The 21,829-nt window shown below is 47.5% G+C and overlaps 1 protein-coding gene across 3 annotated transcripts in view; it reads right to left on the bottom strand.

Annotated features, from left to right (window-relative positions):
• Nucleotides 1–2,002: 2,002 nt before the first annotated feature.
• KNG1 (kininogen 1) overlaps nucleotides 2,003–21,829 on the bottom strand; it is a 130,514-nt gene continuing 110,687 nt past the window's right edge. For all 3 annotated transcript variants that reach the window (XM_063916355.1, XM_063916354.1, XM_063916353.1), the window contains 2 exons: nucleotides 11,303–11,389; nucleotides 2,003–2,641 (listed from right to left, as the gene is read on the bottom strand). In XM_063916355.1, coding sequence (XP_063772425.1) covers nucleotides 2,141–2,641; nucleotides 11,303–11,389 — 588 coding nt within the window. In that variant the 3' untranslated portion in view covers nucleotides 2,003–2,140. The remainder of the gene's footprint in view (nucleotides 2,642–11,302; nucleotides 11,390–21,829) is intronic.

Consider the following 21,829-nt stretch of genomic DNA (forward strand, 5'->3'; position numbering starts at 1 on the left):
ATTTCTACCTGTAATTTCATAGAATGTACTTGATAAATGTCTGTTAGAGGCTGATTGTTAGTTATGGCAACTTCTCCACTGTTTGGAAGGCTTGATACAGCCTCCCTTGCAAGTTTTACATGCTCTCGCTTTATTATTCATTCTTAACCTCCCCTCACCTATATTGTCCAATCCATACTAATGCAGCCACCACATCATCCCGAAATGTTCCTCTGAGCCACACTCACTCTTCTTGTCTTCCCATTAGAGCCTAAGCTCTCTCAAAATGCTCTCCTTACCCTTTGTTTTCATGTCTGTATTAGATTTATCCTGATGTCTTAAGACCCATACACACTAGCCGATTTTGAGCTCAAAGTAGTTCAGTTTTGGCGTTTTGAGTTACTTTGAGCTCAAACTTGGGCAGTGTGTATGGCCAGGCGGTGAGCGCTGATGCGCGCTCCCGCAGCATCCCTGGCTGCCGCCGTCTGTCGGGCTGTTTTACTAGCCGAGTAAACGGGATGCGGTCAAGATCCCTCCGGCCGGAATCCCAGCGGTTGGAATCCCGACACCGGAATCCTGACCGGCACAATCCCGACATATTCTCCCTCCGTGGGTGTCCACGAACCCATAGATAGTGTTCACTCTAGGCTGTTTTAGCAGGGCGCCGCGCCCTGCCCGTTTTTTAGCAGGCAAAACCCGCCCTGCCCCTTTTGCGGCGCCCTGCTAGAACAGCCGCCCGCTTCCTGCCCTCCCGGCGTGTATAGATGCTGTGCGCATGCGCGCGGCATCCATTCACGCATTGGGAGAGAGCTGGGGGAAGCCCAGCACCGACGGAGGTGCTGGGCACGCCCCCAACAGTGACGTCGCCGGACACAGACGCTCTCTAAAGTAGCGTCTGTGGGCCGCACCGCCCCCTAAAATGACGTAGGCGTGGCCACGCCCCCTAATTTGCGTGGCCGCGCCCCCGTTTTGGGCAGTCCGGCGCCCTGCCCCTTTTCACTCCTAGAGTGAACACTACATAGAGGGAGAATAAATTAGTGTGCCGAGCGTGGCGAGCGCAGTGAGCCCGCATGAGGCTGCGTTGAGCTCGCCCCCCTGTCGGAATTGTGCTGGTCGGGATTCCGGTGTCGGGATTCTGACCGCCGGGATCCCGTCCAGCGGGATTTCGTACTGATCCCGAGTGAACAAATTTCCATGGTCTCATACTGAGACTTTTCACCCTACCTGAACGGCGTTGCCCACTTTCTCGGCAAGTGTGTATGCTGCCGCCGACCAGCGATGCACAGCTCCACGTGACGATAACGACCCTCGCTGTTGTCCGTGCAAGCAGCTCAGTTTGGACTGTCGTTTAAGAGCTGCCCGCACAGCCCGGCTGCTGCATGATGACACTGGGGGTAATTCCAAGTTGATCGCAGCAGGAAATTTTTTAGCAGTTGGGCAAAACCATGTGCACTGCAGGGGAGGCAGATATAACATGTGCAGCGAGAGTTAGATTTGGGAGGGTTATTTTGTTTCTGTGCAGGGTAAATACTAGCTGCTTTATTTTACACTGCAATTTAGATTGCAGATTGAACACACCACACCCAAATCTAACTCTCTCTGCACATGTTTTATCTGCCTCCCCTGCAGTGCACATGGTTTTGCCCAACTGCTAACAAAGATCCTGCTGCGATCAACTCAGAATTACCCCCACTGAGCGATATGAACAACATCACATTGCTCAGTGTGTATGCCCGGCCGCCGACCGCCCCAGCCTGGGAGAGGAAACACTAGGCAACGTCGCTCATGGAGCACTTCGCCTCTAGGGTATCCACCTTTAGGGGAAAATGCACACGTGTCAGCCATTCACCTTAGTGCCAACATTGCGAGTCTTCACTCACACCCCATAGAGGGATGTGAGGGAAATACTCCATTAAACTTGCAATTGCTGTGGGGGTGCGATGTGCTGTTTTCCGTAATGGTACATCGGGTCCATCGCGTATAACTGAATTCCCCTTTATGGTTTTAAATGATGACAGATAGATTTGTTTGCAATTGGATTTATTATAGCAGCTATACTATTTTGTAGAGATGGCTTTAAAGATATAAATGGCGCAAAACTGCAGCTTAGACATTTGTGTTCTCATTCATTGGTTTATTTTCATGTTCTTTCATGGTTGGTTTAATCTAACAGGTCTTCATCATTAAAAAGCGATATTTCTTTTTGGAGATCAGGCTCATTCTTTTCTGTGTCTTGTCCTGACAGAGGTGTTAAATCATCAACGGCAAAAGCAAGATCATCGATGCTAAATGTTTTAACTGTAGGCATCTCTGGAATTAAAGTTATCGGTTGCCACACCTTGCCAGGGCATCTTGAGTTTGAGGAAACTTCCTGATGAATGGTATGCACAGGAAGTTCATGTGAATTTCCGAAGTCCTGAGTGGATTTATTAATGGTGCCTTCTGGTTCCTCTGAGGTGTCAACATCTTTATGATCATGTTTAGGTTTGCGTTTGTCTTTTTTCTCTTTCTTTCCATGTTTTTGTTCTTTATTATTATGTCCATGCCTATTTTCTCTTGATTGCTGCAGTGGTTTTAAAGACTTGGAGGGTTTCACAATGTTATTTTTAATGTTCTTTGAAGCCTTGCGAAAAGGAGAAAATCCCCCTATACGTAAAGAAAACTGGAAAACAAATATGAAATGCAATTTGTAACGTTATTATGCCAGTAACAATCTCAGGATGTTTCTCTATATTCCTTTTGTACTGTAATCAGACTGACCCTTCCCTTTTCTCTTAGTAGAAGTTTACACGTCTTACAGAAGAAATGGACAGTAAAAATGAATTAAGCTGTTTATAGAAGGATGTATTACTATGGGGTTTTATTTAATGAATAATAACTTCTGACTAGTACCGATATATAGGGATTGTGTTTTATAAAAATGGCACTGCAGTGTTTGGCAGTTATTTGTGATCCCTATGCCATAGGTGCCAGAGTTAAGCTTGCATAATAAAGGATCATTTTAGTATTTTCATATTATTATTATTATCATCATCGTCATCATCATCATCATCATCATCATCACGGACCCTCTCAGCAGTACCATTTTGAAGGTACAATGGTGATTTCACGTAGTGACATGAATGTTATATGTCTGGGGGCATCTATATGGAAGATTGAGGATGTATCTTGGTGAATATGATTATGTCCCCCCTGTGCCCCTCCCTCCCCTTATGTGTCAGCCGGCAGCTGCATCATCTTTCTCCAGCCCAGCACATGTTGCTTGGTGCCGGGCTGCTGTAGGTCCAGGATGCTTTCTTCCACTGAAAGCAACAGTCTCCTCTGGCTGGAAGAGGGGTTGAGCAATCGCAGAGATCGTGCCCCCTCTCTGGATCTGACCCTAGCTGACGGGCACATGGTGCCACCCACTGCAGGTAGGCGACACTTTGCAGAGCATAAAAAGTATTCACTGCACTTGTTTTATCTAAAAGAGGGCGTGGCCATTCCTCTGTGATTGTCCGTCCAAGAAGGAAGCAACCACCAATTGGTTTCAGTGTGGCATTTGCAACCAAACAAGTGGCTAGCTTGTGTTGGTGGCAATCATCATCATCAGCTTCATTATCTATGTGCACCTGTCCATTACCATCCACAAATACAGTAACATGGCTGTCGCAGGAATACAGTACATACATACGTTTTACCAGTCTGCATGTATTCACAATTCACGCCCTAACTCAACTTCCAGTACATTAGAATGCCCCCTTTCTTCCAATCCAAGTATAAGCTGGAGCAAGTGGCAGAATGAAGTGTATCAGCACGGGCGCAAATACGTGCACTCACTGATCTGAGCATTTGCAGTATGATTGCACATAAGATACGCTGCACCAACAGGTACCCTACTCATTCTGCATCACCTGATAATGGCTAAACAGGCCAAAGGCACATGCAAAGAGCACAATGGCATTTTTATTTAATATCCAGCTCCCAGTATATATGGCAAGCAACTTATTTGGTTTACCACTAAATGATTTTGTGCTGCTGCACATGGGTTTGTATGGATGGCGGTCATTAGGTCGACATGAGTTAGGTCGACATACATTGGGTCGACCATGTTTGGTCGACATGCATTATGTTGACACAATCACTAGATCGACATGGTCATTAGGTCGACATGGAAAAAGGTCGACATGAGTTTTTCACAATTTATGTCATTTTTTGACCTTTGTCAACCTTAACCATCCACGTGGACTACAATTGGGAACGGTAACCTGTGCAGAGCGCAGCAGTAGCGGAGCGAGGCACCGTGCTTGAAGCATGGCGAGCAGTCACGGTGCACTAATTGGGGTTTCCCGTCACTTTTCTAAGAAAACGACACCAAAAAAAGTAAAAAAACTCATGTCGATCTTTTTCCATGTCGACTTAGCACATGTTGACCTCATGACCATGTCGACCTAGTGATCATGGTCGACCCAATGTATGTTGACCTAACTCATGTCGACCTAATGAACCACACCCGGTTTGTATATTGGGTCGCCTTGTTCATGCTCTAGTGAGCAGTGCATGATTTTATTCATCCACTGCCCCTTGTGTCCAGTCCCTTGTGTCCAGTGCTCAGTGTGTATCATAAAAACAGTACCTACTTTTTTATGCTAGCTTTTGGGAGTTTAGGAGGATATAGGTGGGAAGTGCCCCCATTGTATTACACACTAGGCGAGCCAAGGCCATAATGGTGCAAGTCACAGTTAATTGCATTACAGCCCTGCCCACCTTACTGGAGATATGGGAGAGTGTCCCTCTCTTTGAAATCCAGCAAAACTCCCTGAAATTTAGGAGTCTACCAGAAATTCTGGGATAATAGGTAAGTATGGCTTACTGTACAAAATTATGAGAAAATTAAGGAAATTAATCTTACATACCTTGGTTGAGCAAATAGGCATCTGTTGTAAGCACCTGACAATAGCTCTGAGCAGTAATGTATTCAAGGGCGGATCCAGAAGAAAATTAATAGGGGGGGCACCATGATAGGGTAATGGTAATAGTTATATTTACATGCACCTAAGGCACGTGTGCTCCCAGAAAAGAGGTGTGGCCTCACAGAATACGCCATCAGGTAATGATTGGTTATAGGACTGCATCCTGGTTTATTGCCAATGTTTCACCCTGATGAAAAGGCTGACTGGGCCTTGAAATGTTGGTCACCTGTTCCATTAGGTATGGGAGTCTGGAAGACACCCCAGCGCAATATAATTATTAAAGTTTTTAGTTGGTGGTGGCAGGTGCAGCATACCTTGTTTTTGGCACTGCAGTGATACTCAGACTGCAGGACACGAACTGCCCATCTTTGATTAGCAGTAGCAGCCAGCTGGATCTCCAACAAGCAGCATAAAACATCTGCAGGACAGCCCTGTCACAATCACACGGGCCGCCTTCTCAAAGCTGAGGCTGAGTGTGACTGCACCTAGCATGGTGGTAAAGGAAGTGGAGGAGGAAATGCACCTAGCATGGTAGTAAAGGAAGTGGAGGAGGAAGTGCTGGGATTATTGTGCGGTGCAGTGAGGGCTAGTGACGTCTTCTGCGCTGTCATAAGTAACAGTCTTACTCAATGCTGGCATTTGAACCCCGCGCCTGGGCTAGACTCTGAACGGCTGGCAGTGGGGGAGGTAGGTTGCGGTGTGAGACATGGGGAGGCTGGAGCTGCAGCTCCAGCCTCCCCATTGGTTACCACACGGACTTGCTGTTAGAGCCGCGGAGGGTCCTAGTGCCTGCCGGCTCTTTTATCAAATCCGACTGACGGAAACAGCAGTAGTGCTGCTGCGGTTCTCCTTTTGAGAAAAAAAAAGAAGTCAGAAACTACAGGTGGGGGGGGGGGGGGGGGGGGGGGCACGGGCCCGAGTGCCCCCCCCCCCCCCTTGGATCCGCCTATGAATGTATTTATAATGTGTGCTGGGCATGCACATGTGCCCCAATCTCCTAAAACGCCTCTGGCTTCTGAAGTGGCATTCAAATCAAGATCTTGTTGGCTGCTCTGCCTACATGTATTTGTGTATTTGTGCTATAGCCACTCATTATAGCTTGTGTGCATAACTAAACATCATTTTAGTGACAGAGGTCTATATACTAAGTCTTGGAGAGAGATAAACTGGAGGGAGATAAGGTACTAGCCAATCAGCTCCTAACTGTTTTGTTACAGGCTATGTTTGAAAAACGACAGTTAGGAGCTGGTTGGCTGGTACTTTATCTCTCTCCACTTTATCTCTCTCCAAGGTTTAGTACATAGACCCCCAAGGCAGATGCATGACAGTAATAGTAACTGGTTTATAATTTGTTATGCATTATGACCAGCCCTTTGCCACCTGATCCAGCCTTCATATTGAATAAGATTGTTTATTTGCTTCTTGCCATGTGCTATACTTTGCTCTGGCAAGCTTGGTTAATATGGGTTTCAGGCACACTGTTAAGCTTAATTCACAATGGGTTCATGCACTGATTGGGTTAGCCATCACCTATCAGCCCTATATCTGCTTCCATTGTAAAACCTGTTGGTTGTAAAGAATCAGGGGGTATGTTCATGAACCAGTGAAAAGAGTGGAGAAGTGAGCCAGTGGAGAAGTTGCCCATGGCAACCAATCAGCTGCCACGTATCATTTTATAGAAACAGGGCCGGTTCCGGGGCTTCTGGCGCCCCGGGTGGCATTAGGGGGCGTGGCTTCGTACAGGGGGCGTGGTCATTTACGCCCCCTGTACAGACTGAAATGATGTGCGGTGCGCGATGACGTCATCGCGCACCGCACAGCAAAGGTCCTCTCCACGAAGGGAAACTAGACGCGTAGCGTCTAGTTCCCTTCGTGGAGAGGACCTTTGCTGTGCGGTGCGCGATGACGTCATCGCGCACCGCACAGTAAAGGACCTCTCCACGAAGGGAAACTAGACGCGTACGCGTCTAGTTTCCCTTCCCAGCGGCAGCGGCCAGCGGCAGCAGGGGGGCAGCGGGGGGCACACAGCAGCAGCGGATCTTGCCCTGGTGCGGCGCCCTCCGGAAGGCGGTGCCCCAGGCAAATGTCCTGCTTGCCCGTGGCAAGATCCGCTACTGTATAGAAAGTACTTGATAAATGTTACTTAAATGCTGATTGGATGCCATGGGCTACTTTTCCACTGGCCCACTTCTTTACTTTTTTCACTGCTTCATAAATAGATCCCCAGGTCTCTATTCTTGGGTTTGCTTCCATTGTATACACTGTCATTCTTCATCTCTGGTATTCCCTGATTGATGTCCATGCATGATCTCTGCTGCTTTCTGATTATACTGCATTACTCCTCATGTATCCTGCTGATGTCCGGTTTGCCAACACTTCATGTAACTGACTCCATTTCTGGTTACTCATCATGGTTCCTGTGGTTTGCAACTTCTATATACTGTAGTCTTGCTATACTATCCTTTTAAACCGGGACACTCAAGAATTACACAGGTTCTGTGGGTGGCTGACTTCAAGCCTGCATTTCATCTGGTTTTAATCAGCCACAGAACCTGTGTCCTGGTTTAAAGGAATAGTATGGTAAGCCTAGTTACATATAGTCTTCATTCAGCACGGATCCTTTCCCTCCCGGTGTCCAACGCATGGTGAGTGCACTGCTTACAGAACTGGTATCGTACTTGGGACATGCTGCATCTAGGATGCCCCCTTGTCACTGTTGTGCAACTGGGCCACTGATCAGTGAGACTAATGCTGGGTACACACTGGCCGATATATAGGCCGTTCTATTGAATGGCCGATATATTGCTCGCCCGTCGCCCATTGTGTACCAGCGATATGCCTCTGAATGCCATCATTCACAGGCATATCGCATCAGCCCTGCAGCACACACTATGACCAATATATCTACTGATCAGCCGACTGCCCGTACACATGCCTGAACTGGGCGGGCGCATCTAAATGCCTGTCCAGTTCGTGACGTAAGTCACGATGGATCGGGCAGTGTGTATGCACAACACACTGCCCAATCCAGCTATAGATATATCTGCAGATTAATTGATCTGAAGCTATATCTATAGGTGTGCACCCAGCATTAGCCAAGGCGTCTGTCCTGATTGAACTTCCGCCCTTTGTAATTCAGTTGCATTCCATGGTGCATTGTTCTGCTCTGCATATTGGATGAAATTCTGATGATGTCAGTATTGCACATTCGCTGGCTCATCTGCAAAGAGGGGATCTGGGTGGCAAAAATTAGAGCCAACCACAAGTCAGTCGAAGCTCTCGGACCGGCAGGAGTCTGCTCATCATTATTTATTACAAATAAATACTATATATCAGGGACGTGCAGTCAGGGGAGGCAGGGGAGGCAGTGCCTCCCCTGTCATTAATGATTAAGATAATACAAAGAAGATGCATATGACACATATTCTGTGTCATATGTATCTTCTTAATATTATTCTTTGCATTGCTCCCCTCTGTATGTGTTTGGGAGGCACCGATCGTGGTGCCTCCCGTTGTCAATGGGGGAAAGTATGGGGAGCGGGGGGGCGGGCACGGGCGGGGACTAGCCATGGGCTGTAAAAGCCCATTGAAAATATATGGGAAAGCGGCACCATTTGAGGTGCCGCTTTCCTACAGGGACGTGCTTTCAACCTATGAAAGCACGTCCCTGTCAGTGAGGGCCACAGTGATTGGCCAGCGGATCCGTCACTGGATCCGCTGTCAATCACTGTGTCGGCGACGCTGGCGGAGGAGGTGCGGGCGGCTGGATGCGGCGATGGTGCGGGCAGCGGGATGCGGCGGTGGTGCGGGAGGCGGCGGTGCGGGTTGCGGGCGGCGGTGCGGCGGCGGAAATTTACCTTTATCCTGCAGAGTTTGGCAGCGGAGCGGTTCCAGTTTCAAAAATGGCGCCTCAGCGTAATTTTTTAAATTCAAGATGGCCGCCGCGAGCCAATCACGGCTCGCCGCGTCATCGCCCCGCCCCCCTCCGGCTGACTTATATAAGTCAGCGCGAGGCGGAGGAGAGTCAGTCCGACGGCGGAGGAGGAGCAGTGAAGAGCTCCTGAAGAGAGAAGACGCCGGAAGTCCTGGCTGGGCGGCGGCTATGCAAAAGAGCTTAGCAGCCGCCGCCCACCAGGTGAAGACGCTGGAAGCCCTGGGGGGGGTGGCGCCACCCAGGTGAAGACGCCGGAAGCTCCGGGAAGGCGGCGGCCATGCAAAAGAGCTTAAAGGCCGCCTCCCCCAGGTGAAGACCCAGTTTAATAAAGCTTATTTTCAAGACGTGTGGTGTTTTATTTTAATATTTTCTTTACAGGTGGACTACAGGTGCCAGCGGGCCCTTTATGTCCGGGCATGCTGGCACTTGTGGTTCTCCAAGTGCCAGCATGCTGGGGCAGGCTTGCTGGGACCTGTAGGCTACCTGTAAAGAACAATATTACTATTCTTTGCAGGTGGACTACAGGTGCCAGCAGGCCCTTTATGTCCGGGCATGCTGGCACTTGTGGTTCTCCAAGTGCCAGCATATTTTTTGGGGTTCCCACTTTCCGAGGAATTCCAACCCTGGGCTGACTGGCTGGGGGGGCAGATTAATGTTATGGCAGGGGGGACACCACACTGAGTGTCTCCCCTGCTATGGCATTACTCCCCCCTGGCTGGTTCTGCCTAGTGCTGGTTTTACTGATGTGTTGGGGGACCACACTTTTTTTTTTTTTTTTTTCGGGGGAAGGGGGGGGGGGGGGGCCTTGTTAGCTGCCAGTGCCTCCCCAACCAGTGACCTCACCGCACGTCACTGCTATATATATATATATTATATATATAGTTTCTGTAAAAGTCCGCACTCACATCAAAAGAGTCCATGTATTAGGGGTGCTCCTCAAAAAACCCCAAAGAAGGTTTCACATATACCAGGTATCAGAGACCAAAGAGATCTCAAAAGAGGGCACTCACCAGTCCAATAGACTAAAAGGCTTTTATTATTTCATCACATGCTGACTGGCATGCTGACTGGATGTCTTTGGTGACTGTCTTGAGAAAGACCTTATAGGTCGAAACGTCGACTCTTTACTTATGACTGTGATGAAATAATAGCCTTTTAGTCTATTGGACTGGTGAGTGCCCTCTTTTGAGATCTCTTTGGTCTCTGATACCTGGTATATATATATATATATATAAATAAATAAATGGATCTATGTGTGTATGTTCCAGCATAACTCTGGAATGCCTGGGGCAAGTTACACCAAACTTGGTACACATATGACTTACAATCTGGAAACAAATATTGTGGGGGTAAGACACCCCTAGCACCCCTAGGGGTGGGAAGGGGGTGACATGTGAAAATCAATAGTTCTCGGCATAACTCTGGAATGCCTGGAGCAATTTAGACAGAGGCACACATGGGTAGGGGCAGAGGCATCCACGTGTAAGGGCAGAGGCACACTTGGGTAGGGGCAGAGGCACTCACGGGTAGAGTAAGAGGCACCCACAGGTAAGGATAGAGGCACACACGGGTAGGGGCAGAGGCACACACGGGTAGGGGTATAGGCATACAGGTAGGAGCAGAGGCACCTACGGGTAAGAGCAGATGCACACACGGGTAGGGGCAGAGGCACACACGGGTGGTGGCAGAGGCATACTTTAGTTTCGAAGTTAAGCAAGGAAACCTAGGGCCCTGTGACATAGAGTCAGCCTAACATATTTAACATGGAGTGGGTGGAGCTTGGCCTGTCGTCCCAGCATTTACAGCACTGAGCAGGGCAGCATCAGAGACGGGAGGGGGCAGAGAAGGAGGCGGATTATTCTCTTCCGTACCAGCATATTTACAGCATCAATCGGGGAAGCTCAGAGGTGCGGCCTGACAAAGATTGGAATAATTCTTTACATTTTCGTAGTGAAGCATGGGTATTAAGTTAATTATATTTATATATATATATATATATATATATATATTATGCTGCATTCCAGAATACACAGGGATGTGATACCTTGCATATCAGTGTGGAGCAGAGAACAAACACAACAAACTATGCAATGTGCTGTTATTAGGCACTATTCTTTTGGGTAACATAACCTAATTTTAATAATTAAAATGTAGTACTTTGGACAACTGGAGGTCTATGTTCCAGAAATCTATTTCAATATGATTCATTCACCTGCCCCATATCTTTTTCTTTACATACCTAGATATTAAATCCCCCTACATGGAATCTGTGCAAACACAAATGTGCAAATGTCTGTGTATTTTTGTAAGTTGTGCTCCATGCCATTGCACTGCTGGGCCTTTGCTAACAATTACCTGTTGTATTTACTTCAAAATATGAAAGGGAAAAAAAAAATCACAATATTGGTTCACTTATAAAGGAAGAAGGGACACTTACATTTCTTGCCTGGTGACATTCAGGAGCTGAAAGAACTTTCATCATCTCCTCTGTAACGCTAATTTCTGTACTGCAAGACTGATGATCCTAAAACAAAGTAGTAATGAAAAACAGGATGAAAAAGTGTTATTCATTAATGTAGCTATATATTTGGTCTTGAAGAATACATTTTGATCAAAAACGTTCAATTGTTATTTATGCTTTAAATGTATCTTTTCTAGGGGTTCAATATTGTAATATTTAAATATACTGGAACAGCTACATGACTGGAAGTTTACTGACATCATAATATCTATTATTTACGTCTTGGGTGTTATAGATAGTAAACAGAGATCTATTACCACTTGTTTTTATTAATCTAGTTGCACTAGGTATTTCTCATTTTTAAAATAAACATCATGGGCAGGACTTATCACGCATAGCATTTTGAATGCAATAAATCCCCACCACTTACCGCATGCATACACTCCTGCTATACATAAACTTCAGTGGGAGCCCATCCAGTCTTTTTGGGAGCCGGCTGGGATGCAGACACTCGAGGCATGCCATGCTGCGTTCGTATCGTCATCCTGCTACAGCAGCAGAGCTGTAGCAGGACATATTTGTACAAATGTAGATTTGCAAATATGAACACAAAGGACAGCTCTTCTGATAAGAAAAGTCCATTGCAATATGAGGACTTCCAAGCAGAGCTATAACTGGGCTGCAAGCTGCCCTGTGTCGACCACGCACCTAACCGATCCTCTTTGTACCCGTACGATGCGCCTGCGCATTGCGGTACATACGCATGCGCAGTTTTGCCTAGTTTTAACCTGATCGCAGCGCTGCAAAAAGTTGCTAGCGAGCGATCAACTCAGAATGACCCCCTGTGCCCGAGGAGATGGACATACTTCGAGAAAAGGATTTAACCGAACAGTGGTGAGATTCGAACCAGCACACACAAACAAGAGGAAAGCCATGCTAACCAAACTTGAACAGGAACAGCAATGGCTGAACCAACAATAATACTTAACCAAGTAACAGTGCAGAAAAACGAAGCACCGGGCGGGCGCCCAGTATCCTCTATGGACTACAAGAAAAGGATTTACCGGTAGGTAATTAAAATCCTATTTTCTCTTACATCTTAGAGGATCCTGGGATCCACATTAGTGCCATGGGGATGTACCAAAGCTCCCAAACTGGGTGGGAGAGTGCTGAGGTTCCTTCAGAACTGATTGACCAAACTGAAGGTCCTCAGAGGCCAAAGTATCGAACTTGTAGAACTTAGCAAACGTGTTTGATCCTGACCAATTAGCTCCTCGGCAGAGCTGTAAAGACAAGACACCCCAGGCAGCCGCCCAGGAAGAACCCACTGACCTAGTAGAGTGGGCCTGCAATTTAGGAACCGGCAGTCCTGCTAATGAATAAGCCTGCTGGATAGAAAGCCTGATCCAGCGAGCAATAGACTGCTTTGAAGCAGGACACCCAATTTTCTTGGGATCATAGAGAACAAACAGCGAGTCAGATTTTCTATGATGAGCTGTCCTCTTCACGTAGATCCTCAAAGCCCTCACAACATCCAGGGACTTTGAGGTAGCAGAGGTGTCAGTAAGCACTGGAACCACAATAGGTTGGTTGATATGAAATGAAATTGCTGACGAGTTCTGAGTTCAGCTCTATCCTCATGAAAAACCAATTAGGGGCTTTTGTGAGACAACGCCCCCAGTTCGGACACACGCCTTGCGGAAGCCAAGGCCAACAGTGTAACAGTCTTCCACGTAACAAACTTAACGTTAACCTCCTGTAAAGGTTCAAACCAGTCCGATTGCAGAAACTGCAACACCACGTTAAGATCCCAAAGTGCCGTGGGAGGCACGAAGGGCGGTTGGATGTGCAGAACACCCTTCAAGAATGTCTGAACCTCAGGTAGGGAAGCCAATTGTTTCTGGAAGAAAATGGACAAGGCCGAAATCTGGACTTTCAAGGACCCCAAACATAGGCCCACATCCACACCTGACTGTAGAAAAAGGAGAAAACGTCCCAGTTGAAATTCCACTGCAGAAAATTTCCTGTTTTCACACCGCGAGACATATTTTTTCCAAATACGGTGGTAATATTTAGATGTCACCCCTTTCCTAGCTTTAATCAGGGTTGGAATAACCTTATTCGGAATGCCTTTCCAGGCTAAAATCTGACGTTCAACTTCCAATGCCGTCAAACATAGCCACGGTAAGTCTTGATAGACGAACGGCCCCTGTTGCAGAAGGTCCTCTCGCAGAGGTAGAGGCCCCGGGTCCTCCAGGAGCAACTCCAGTAGATCTGCGTACCAGGCCCTTCTCGGCCAATCTGGAGCAACGAGAAGCTCTTGAACTTTTTCCCCTTTCATTCTCTTGAGAATTCTTGTGATTAGTGGAAGAGGTGGGAACATGTAAACCATCTGGTAAACCCATGGAGTCACCAGAGCATCCACCGCCACTGCTTGTGGGTCCCTCGACCTGGAACAATAGCGCTTTAGCTTCTTGTTGAGACGAGAGGCCATTATGTCTATCTGTGGAATTCCCCACCGACTTGTTAAGGACTCGAACACCTGCAGGTTAAGGCCCCACTCTCCTGGATGGGGATCGTGTCTGCTGAGGAATTCTGCTTCCCAGTTGTCTACTCCCAGAATGAAGATTGCCGACAGCGCCACCACGTGTCTTTCTGCCCAGAGGAGAATGTTTGTTATCTTTGACATTGCAGCTCTGCTGTTCGTTCCACCCTGTCGGTTTATGTACGTTACGGTTGTCACATTGTCCGACTGAACCTGAATGGCTTGATCTTGAAGAAGATGCGATGCCTGTAGAAGGGCGTTGTATATGGCCCTTAGTTCCAGAATGTTGATTGGGAGTATGGCTTCCTGACTTGACCATTTTCCTTGGACCTGTTCCACCTGAGTGATTGCTCCCCAACCTCTGAGCCTTGCGTCCGTGGTTATCATAATCCAATTTTGAATCCCGAACCATCGACCCTCGGTCAGGTGAGAAGTCTGGAGCCACCATAGAAGAGAAAACCTGGCTTTTGGCGACAGACGTATCCTCTGGTGCATGTGAAGATATGATCTGGACCATTTGTCCAACAGATCCAGCTGGAATGGCCTGGCATGAAACCTTCCATACTGCAGAGCCTTGTAAGAGGCTACCATTTTCCCCAGAAGGCGAATGCACAGATGCACCGATATCCAGGTTGGTTTTAGGACATCCCACGCCATTGACTGTATTACCAATGCCTTTTCCAATTGAAGAAACACCTTTTGTTCCTCTGTATCCAGGATCATTACTAGGAATGGAAGCCTCCGTGTAAGTTCCAGCTGGGATTTTGGCAGGTTCAGAATCCACCCGTGATCCTGGAGAAGTCTGGTTGAGAGGGCAATGCTGTCCAACAACCTCTCCCTGGAAGGCGCTTTTATCAGCAGGTCATCCAGGTATAGTGTGATGTTCACTCCCTGTTTGCGGAAGAGAAACATCATCTTCTGCCATCACCTTGGTGAAAACTCTTGGTGCCGTGGAGAGGCCAAATGGCAGGGCCTGAAACTGGAAGTGACAGTCCTGCAGTGCAAACCTTAGATACGCCTGATGAGGCAGCCAAATCGGAATGTGAAGGTACACCAGGAATTCCCCCTCCTCCAGATCACCGCTCTCAGAGACTCCATCTTGAACTGGAACACCCGTAAGTACGGGTTCAGAGACTTGAGGTTTAAAATGGGCCTTACCAAACTGTCCGGTTTCGATACCACAAACAGGTTGGAATAAAAACCTTTGTTTTGCAGGTGAAGGGAAACTGGACCAATGACCTGAGTCAGTACCAGGTTTTGAATTGCTGCTTGTAAGGTCGAACTGGCTTCTGGAGAAGCTGGTAAGCCGGATTTGAAGAATCTGGGAGGTGGGAGCTCCTGAAACTCCAGTCTGTATCCCTGTGCTATAAAATCTTTGACCCAGGGATCCTGGCATGGCGTTGCCCAGATGTGACTGAAACAACGTAACCAGGCTCCCACCTGCCTGTCTTCCAGGCAGTGTGTTCCACCGTCATGCTGAAGGCTTTGAGGGAGCAGTCCCTGAGGCCTGTTCCTGAGAACCTGCAGCTGCGGGTTTTCTGGGTTTACTTCTATTCCCTTTGAAGGATGTTAGAGAAATCCTTGGATTTGCCCTTGAATTTAGCCATCTGAAGGGACTACAGCGTTTGAGCAGAGTAGGCTTTCCTAGCCAGGGCAGCTGCGGAAGGAAGGCATGTAGACTTACCCGCCGTAGCCTTGGATATTAGCTTATCCAGTTCATCCCCAAACAGGACCTCTCCTGTGAAAGGCAGATTTTCCACTCCTTTCCTGAAGTACGCATCCGCAGTCCACTGGCGTAGCCACAATCCTCTGCGTGCTGACACTGCCATGGCAGTGGTGCGTGCGTTGAGTACACCAATTTCTTTTATGGCTTCCACCATCAAGTTAGCAGAGTCCTGGATATGCTGTAGGAGTAAAATAATATCGTCCCTCGTGAAGGAATCTAAACCATCAATTAGGTTACCTGACCATTTAGCGGTGGCCCTAGTGATCCATGCACAAGCAATAGTGGGTCTCCAGGCCACCCCCGCCACCGTGTATAAAGATTTGAGAGTGGTCTCAATCTTGCGGTCAGCCGCGTCTTTTAAGGATGCAGCCCCGGGAACCGGTATGACTATCTAACGCGACAACCTGGACACCGATGCGTCCACAATCGGCGGGTTCTCCCATTTCTTCCCATCATCTAATGGAAAGGGAAAGGAAGAAATCAACCTTTTAGGGATCTGAAATTTCTTGTCAGTGTTTATCCAAGCCTCTTAAAAGAGAGCGTTCATTTCATTTGAAGCGAGAAAAGTAGCTGAGGATTTCTTTTTAGTATTAATATAAGATTCCTCCTCTACCTCCTCTGTCCTGTGAGGAATGTGCAGGACAGTTCTGATAGCCTCAATGAGGGCCTGAATCCCCTGTGACAGGACAGCATCTCCCCCACTCACATCCACTTCACCCTCCTTTGGATCTGATGTATCAGGATCATTAACACCCTGCATGATTTGGGCCAGAGTACGCTTTTATGGGCAAATTGCGAGGGCTTGAGATGCAGGCATGTGAGCTGAATCTTTATTTATCAGGTCATCCATAGACTGCCGTAATAATTGCATCTCCTCATTATGAGACAGTTTAGTGGAAAGGAAATATTAGAAATCATCCCTTTTATGGAAGCTAACCATGGGGGTTCAGGCCCACTGGACTGGGAGGGAGCACTATCCTGGGTACAGGGTAGTGAGTCCCCAGGGGATGAGAGACATTCCACTGCACAAGAAACACAGTCCCTGGACATGATTGTGAAGGGACGCGCACACACACACACACACACACACACACACACACACACACACACACACACACACACACACACACACACACACACACACCAGGTGAAAACACAGCATATGTAGGCAGGGTCTTAAGAGAGACACAGAAGTCAGAGCCAGCCACACAGCATCCCTTTAGCACTTTAGCAAAAGTGAAACTTAGCTGGTTCGCAAGAACTAACACCTCAGTAGTGCTTATAATCTTAACACTGCTCCCCCCCTTCACTAAGACTCCCTGGTACGGCTGAGGAGACTTGGAGTCCTTGTGGAGGAGATGCGCTTCCCTGTGAATGCTGCCTGTATGAGCTGCAGAGGGAAAATGGCGCCGGAAAGCTGTAGGATCCGCCGCCTGTAATGGTGCACGGCTTCCCGCATTTATTATACTGGCCTGAAGTAATATAATGCCCAACCAAGGGTTAAAACCCCAGTTAGATTAGTTGTGGCCAGTGTGGGTATCAATGGTGGCTCAGCGCGCCTCTCACATTGGGATACACTGCAGTGTGTGCCTTCTAAGCCGCCTGGAGCGCAGCCTGTACTCAGAACTGCACTCCCACCCTTGTGCTGCCATTCCCACAGGCGACCCGCTAACCAGAACGCCGGCGCTGTACTCACCACTCTTCTGTCTTCAGGCTCTGTTTGAGAGTGGCGGCGTGCTGCGGGAGGGTACGCTGCGCCGTGGTGTGGCTTGCGAATGGCTCCCTCAGGAGCTCAGTGTCAGCAAAGAAATGGGGCCCTTAACTCTAAGGAAGTTGGCCCGTTCTCCCCTCTAAGTCCCACGAAGCAGTCAGACTGCTGCCAAAACAGACCTGACTGAAAAAAATCTCTCCAAAGTGTGACCGGCTCCTCCGGGCATATTTTCTAAACTGAGTCTGGTAAAGGGGGCATAGAGGGAGGGGCCAGCCCACACTATTTATTTCTTAAAGTGCCCAAGGCTCCTAGTGGACCCGTCTATACCCCATGGGACTAATGTGGACCCCAGTATCCTCTAGGACGTAAGAGAAAATAGGATTTTGGTTACCTACCGGTAAATCCTTTTCTCGTAGTCGGTAGAGGATGCTGGGGTCCACATTAGTACCATGGGGTATAGACGGGTCCACCAGGAGCCATTGGCACTTTAAGAGTGTGGGCTGGCTCCTCCCTCTATGCCCCTCCTACCAGACTCAGTCTAGAAACTGTGCCCGAGGAGACGACATACTTCGAGAGAAGGATTATACACAGATAGTGGTGAGAATTATACCAGCTCACACATACAAGGCACATCAAGCCAACGAGCTTGAACTACTCAGCAACAGCTGAAACATTACTTACCAAGTAACAATGCAGTACGTAACTAAAACGAAGTTGTACTGAACCAAAAAACATTTGCAGGAAAACGAAGAGCTGGGCGGGCGCCCAGCATCTTGTACGGACTACGAGAAAAGGATTTACCGGTAGGTAACCAAAATCCTATTTTGTCTTACGTCCTAGAGGATGCTGGGGACCACATTAGTTCCATGGGGATGTACCAAAGCTCCCAGAACGGGAGGGAGAGCGCGGAGGCTCCTGCAGAACTGATCGACTGAACTTCAGATCATCAGAGGCCAAAGTATTGAACTTTTAAAACTTTGCAAACGTGTTCGACCCAGACCAAGTTGCAGCTCGGCAAAGTTGCACTGCCGAGGCACCCCGGGCAGCCGCCCAGGAAGACCCCACCTTACGAGTAGAATGGGCCTTAACAGATTTTGGACACGGTAGTCCTGCCGTAGAAAAAGCATGCTGGATAGTGAACCTGATCCAGCGAGAAATCGTCTGCTTAGAAGCAGGACACCCAATTTTCTTGGGATCATATAGGACAAAAAAAGAGTCCGACTTTCTGTGACGAGAAGTTCTCTTCACATATATCTTTAGAGCCCTTACGACATCCAAGGACTTTGATGTAATTGAGGAGTCAGTAGCCACTGGCACCACAATAGGTTGGTTGATATGAAATGCCGACACAACCTTCAGAAGAAACTGCTGACGTGTCCGGAGCTCAGCTCTATCTTCATGGAAGATCAAATAAGGGCTTTTACAGGATAAAGCCCCCAGCTCTGACACACGTCTAGCAGAAGCTAAGGCCAACAACGTGACCGCCTTCCACGTAAGAAATTTGACCTCTACCTCCTGCAGAGGTTCAAACCAATCAGACTGGAGGAACTGCAACACCACGTTAAGGTCCCAAGGCGCCGTAGGTGGTACAAAGGGAGGTTGGATATGCAGAACTCCATTCAAAAAGGTCTGAACCTCAGGGAGGGCAGTCAATTGTTTCTGAAAGAAAATGAATAGGGCTGAAATCTGGACCTTTACAGATCCCAAACGCAGACCCATATCCACTCCTGCATGCAGGAAGAAGAGGAAATGTCCCAGTTGAAACTCCACCGTAGGAAACTTCTTGGACTCACACCAAGAGACATATTTCTTCCAAACACAGTATTCAAGATGTGGCCTCACTATTGATTTATATAATGGGAGTATAACAGTCTCGTCCCTTGCATCAATTCCATGTTTTATGCATGCTAATATCTTATTAGCCTTCTTTGCTGCAATCCTACTTTGGGTACTGCTGCTTAGTTTGCTAACTATGTGAACACCTAAGTCCTTTTCCAGTACAGAATCCCCTAATGTTACCCCATTTAGTATGTAGGTGTAATTTTTGTTCTTGCTACCACAGTGCATTACCTTACACTTGTCTGTATTGAAGTGCATTCTCCATTTGGCTGCCCATGCTTCTAATTTAACTAAAGGGGGGTACACACGGAGAGATCCGTGCTTAAAATCTAAGCAATCTTGCTAGATTGCTTAGATTTTAAGCACGGATCTGCCGTGTGTATGCCCTCCAGCGATAGCGATGCGCGGCCCCGCACATCGCTATCGCCGATGCTAGATTGAGCTGCATGCAGGCTCAATCTAGCGGGTCGCTCACTTCACCGTTGTGTGAAGTGAGCGGCCCCCCGTCGGCATTCCCCCTCGCTCAGCACATCGCGCTGTGCTGAGCGGGGTGAGAGATGTGTGCTGAGCGGTCTGTGTTAAGATCGCTCAGCACACATCTCTCCCGTGAGTACCCCCCTTAAGTCATTCTGAAGAGACTCAGCATCCCCCCTCCGTATTTATAACTTTACACAATTTGGTATCGTCTGCAAAAATTGACACCATACTCTCTAGACCTTCTGTTAGGTCGTTAATGAAAATGTTGAACAAAAGTGGTCCTAGTACAGACCCTTGTGGCACACCACTTAGCACTTCAGTCCAATTTGAAAATGATCCATTAACCACAACGCGCTGCTCCCTATTATCTAACCAATCTTTGATCCAAGTGCATATTGTGCTCCCTAGCCCTATTTCTTGTAGCTTATAGATAAGTCGCATGTGTGGTACAGTGTCGAAAGCTTTGGCAAAGTCTAAAAAGATTACATCCACCTCCCTACCCTGATCAAGGTTCGCACTTACTGTTTCATAAAAGCCAAGTAAGTTGGTTTGAAATGATCTGTCCTTCACAAATTCCTTTTAATGACCTTATTGACTTCAAGGAACTTCTGAAGACTGGCCCTTATTCTGAGATGATCGTAGCTGTGCTAAATTTAGCACATCTACGATCATTCACACTGCGGGGGGACACCCAGCACAGGGCTAGTCTGCCCCGCATGTCAGTGCCGGTCCCCCCGCAGAAGTGCAAAGGCATCGAACAGTGGCGATGCCTTTGCACTTCAAGAGTAGCTCACGACCAGCGCAGCTTTATCGTGCTGGCCGGGAGCTACTCGTCGCTCCCAGGTCTGCAGCGGCTGCGTATGACATCACGCAGCCACTGCGGGCCACTCCCCTCACGGTCCAGCCACGCTGCCGTTCCGCCCCCTCCCGCCCAGCGACCACCTCTTTCTGTCAATCAGGCAGAGGCGATCACAGCCCAGCTACGGCCTTCGGCCGTCTGGCATGCGCCGGCGCACTACGGCACTGGTGCATGCGCAGTGGGTACCCGTTTGCTCGGCTGCGATAAAAAAGCAGTGAGCTAACAGGTCAGAATGACCCCCACTATCCTTTAGAATACCTTCCAATACTTTTCCCACTACAGATGTAAGACTAACTGGTCTATAATTACCCGGTTCAGCTTTACTTCCCTTTTTGAATACTGGCACTACTTCCGCTATACGTCAGTCTTTGGGAACCATACCTGATATAACTGAATCTTTAAAGATCAAAAATAAAGGTCTTGCAAGTTCAGAGTGAAGCTCCATTAGAACCTTTGGGTGAATTCCATTGGGACCTGGTGACTTATTAATCTTTACATTTTTTAATCGGTCACAGACTACCTCCTCACTTAAATAAGCACTTATCAGTGGGAAATTATCATTATTGAGATTGTGTGTTAGTCCCTGAAGTTGGTCCTCTCTTGTAAATACCGTTGAAAAAAGTTACTTTAGTTTGTCCGCTAAGTCCTTATCATTTTTGATTAAGACTCCCAAGACTCCCAACTTGTCTTTAAAGGGCCTATACTCTTCTTTAATCTCTTGCTGTTGATGTATGTGAAGTTTTTTTTGGTATTTGCTTTGCTTTCCTTTGCACCTAGTTTTTCAGTTTCTACTTTAGCCGCTCTTATTTTATTTTTGCATATTTTGTTACAGTCCTTATATTGCTGAAATGACTCCGCATTCCCGTCAGATTTTTATTTTTTGAATGCTCGCCCATAAGTTCCTTTATCTTTTTGTTAAGCCACATTGGTTTGGGATTTATTCCTTTTTTTGCTGCTCGTGGGAATAAATATGAGAGTATTTTTAACTAGCAGTAATTTTAATACATCCCATTTCTCAGTAGTATTTTTTCCTTGAAACAAAATTTCCCATTCAATATCCCTTAAAGCTTTCCTCATCATGTCAATGTTGGCTTTGCTAAAGTTTAGAGTCCTAGTTGAGCCAGTATAGGACTGCTTAAGAAAACTGATATTGAATGTGACCATATTGTGGTCGCTGTTTCCTATGGGCTCCCCTACTATAATATTTGATACCAATTCCCCATTGATTGTTAATACCAGGTCTAAAATTGCATTGTACCTAGTAGGTTCCTCGATTAGTTGTACTAAGTAATTATCATTTAGTGTGTTAAAAAACATATTGCCCCTAGCAGTATCATATGAATCGT

This window comes from Pseudophryne corroboree, chromosome 4 (genome assembly GCF_028390025.1).
Source record: "Pseudophryne corroboree isolate aPseCor3 chromosome 4, aPseCor3.hap2, whole genome shotgun sequence".
Lineage (NCBI taxonomy): Eukaryota > Metazoa > Chordata > Amphibia > Anura > Myobatrachidae > Pseudophryne > Pseudophryne corroboree.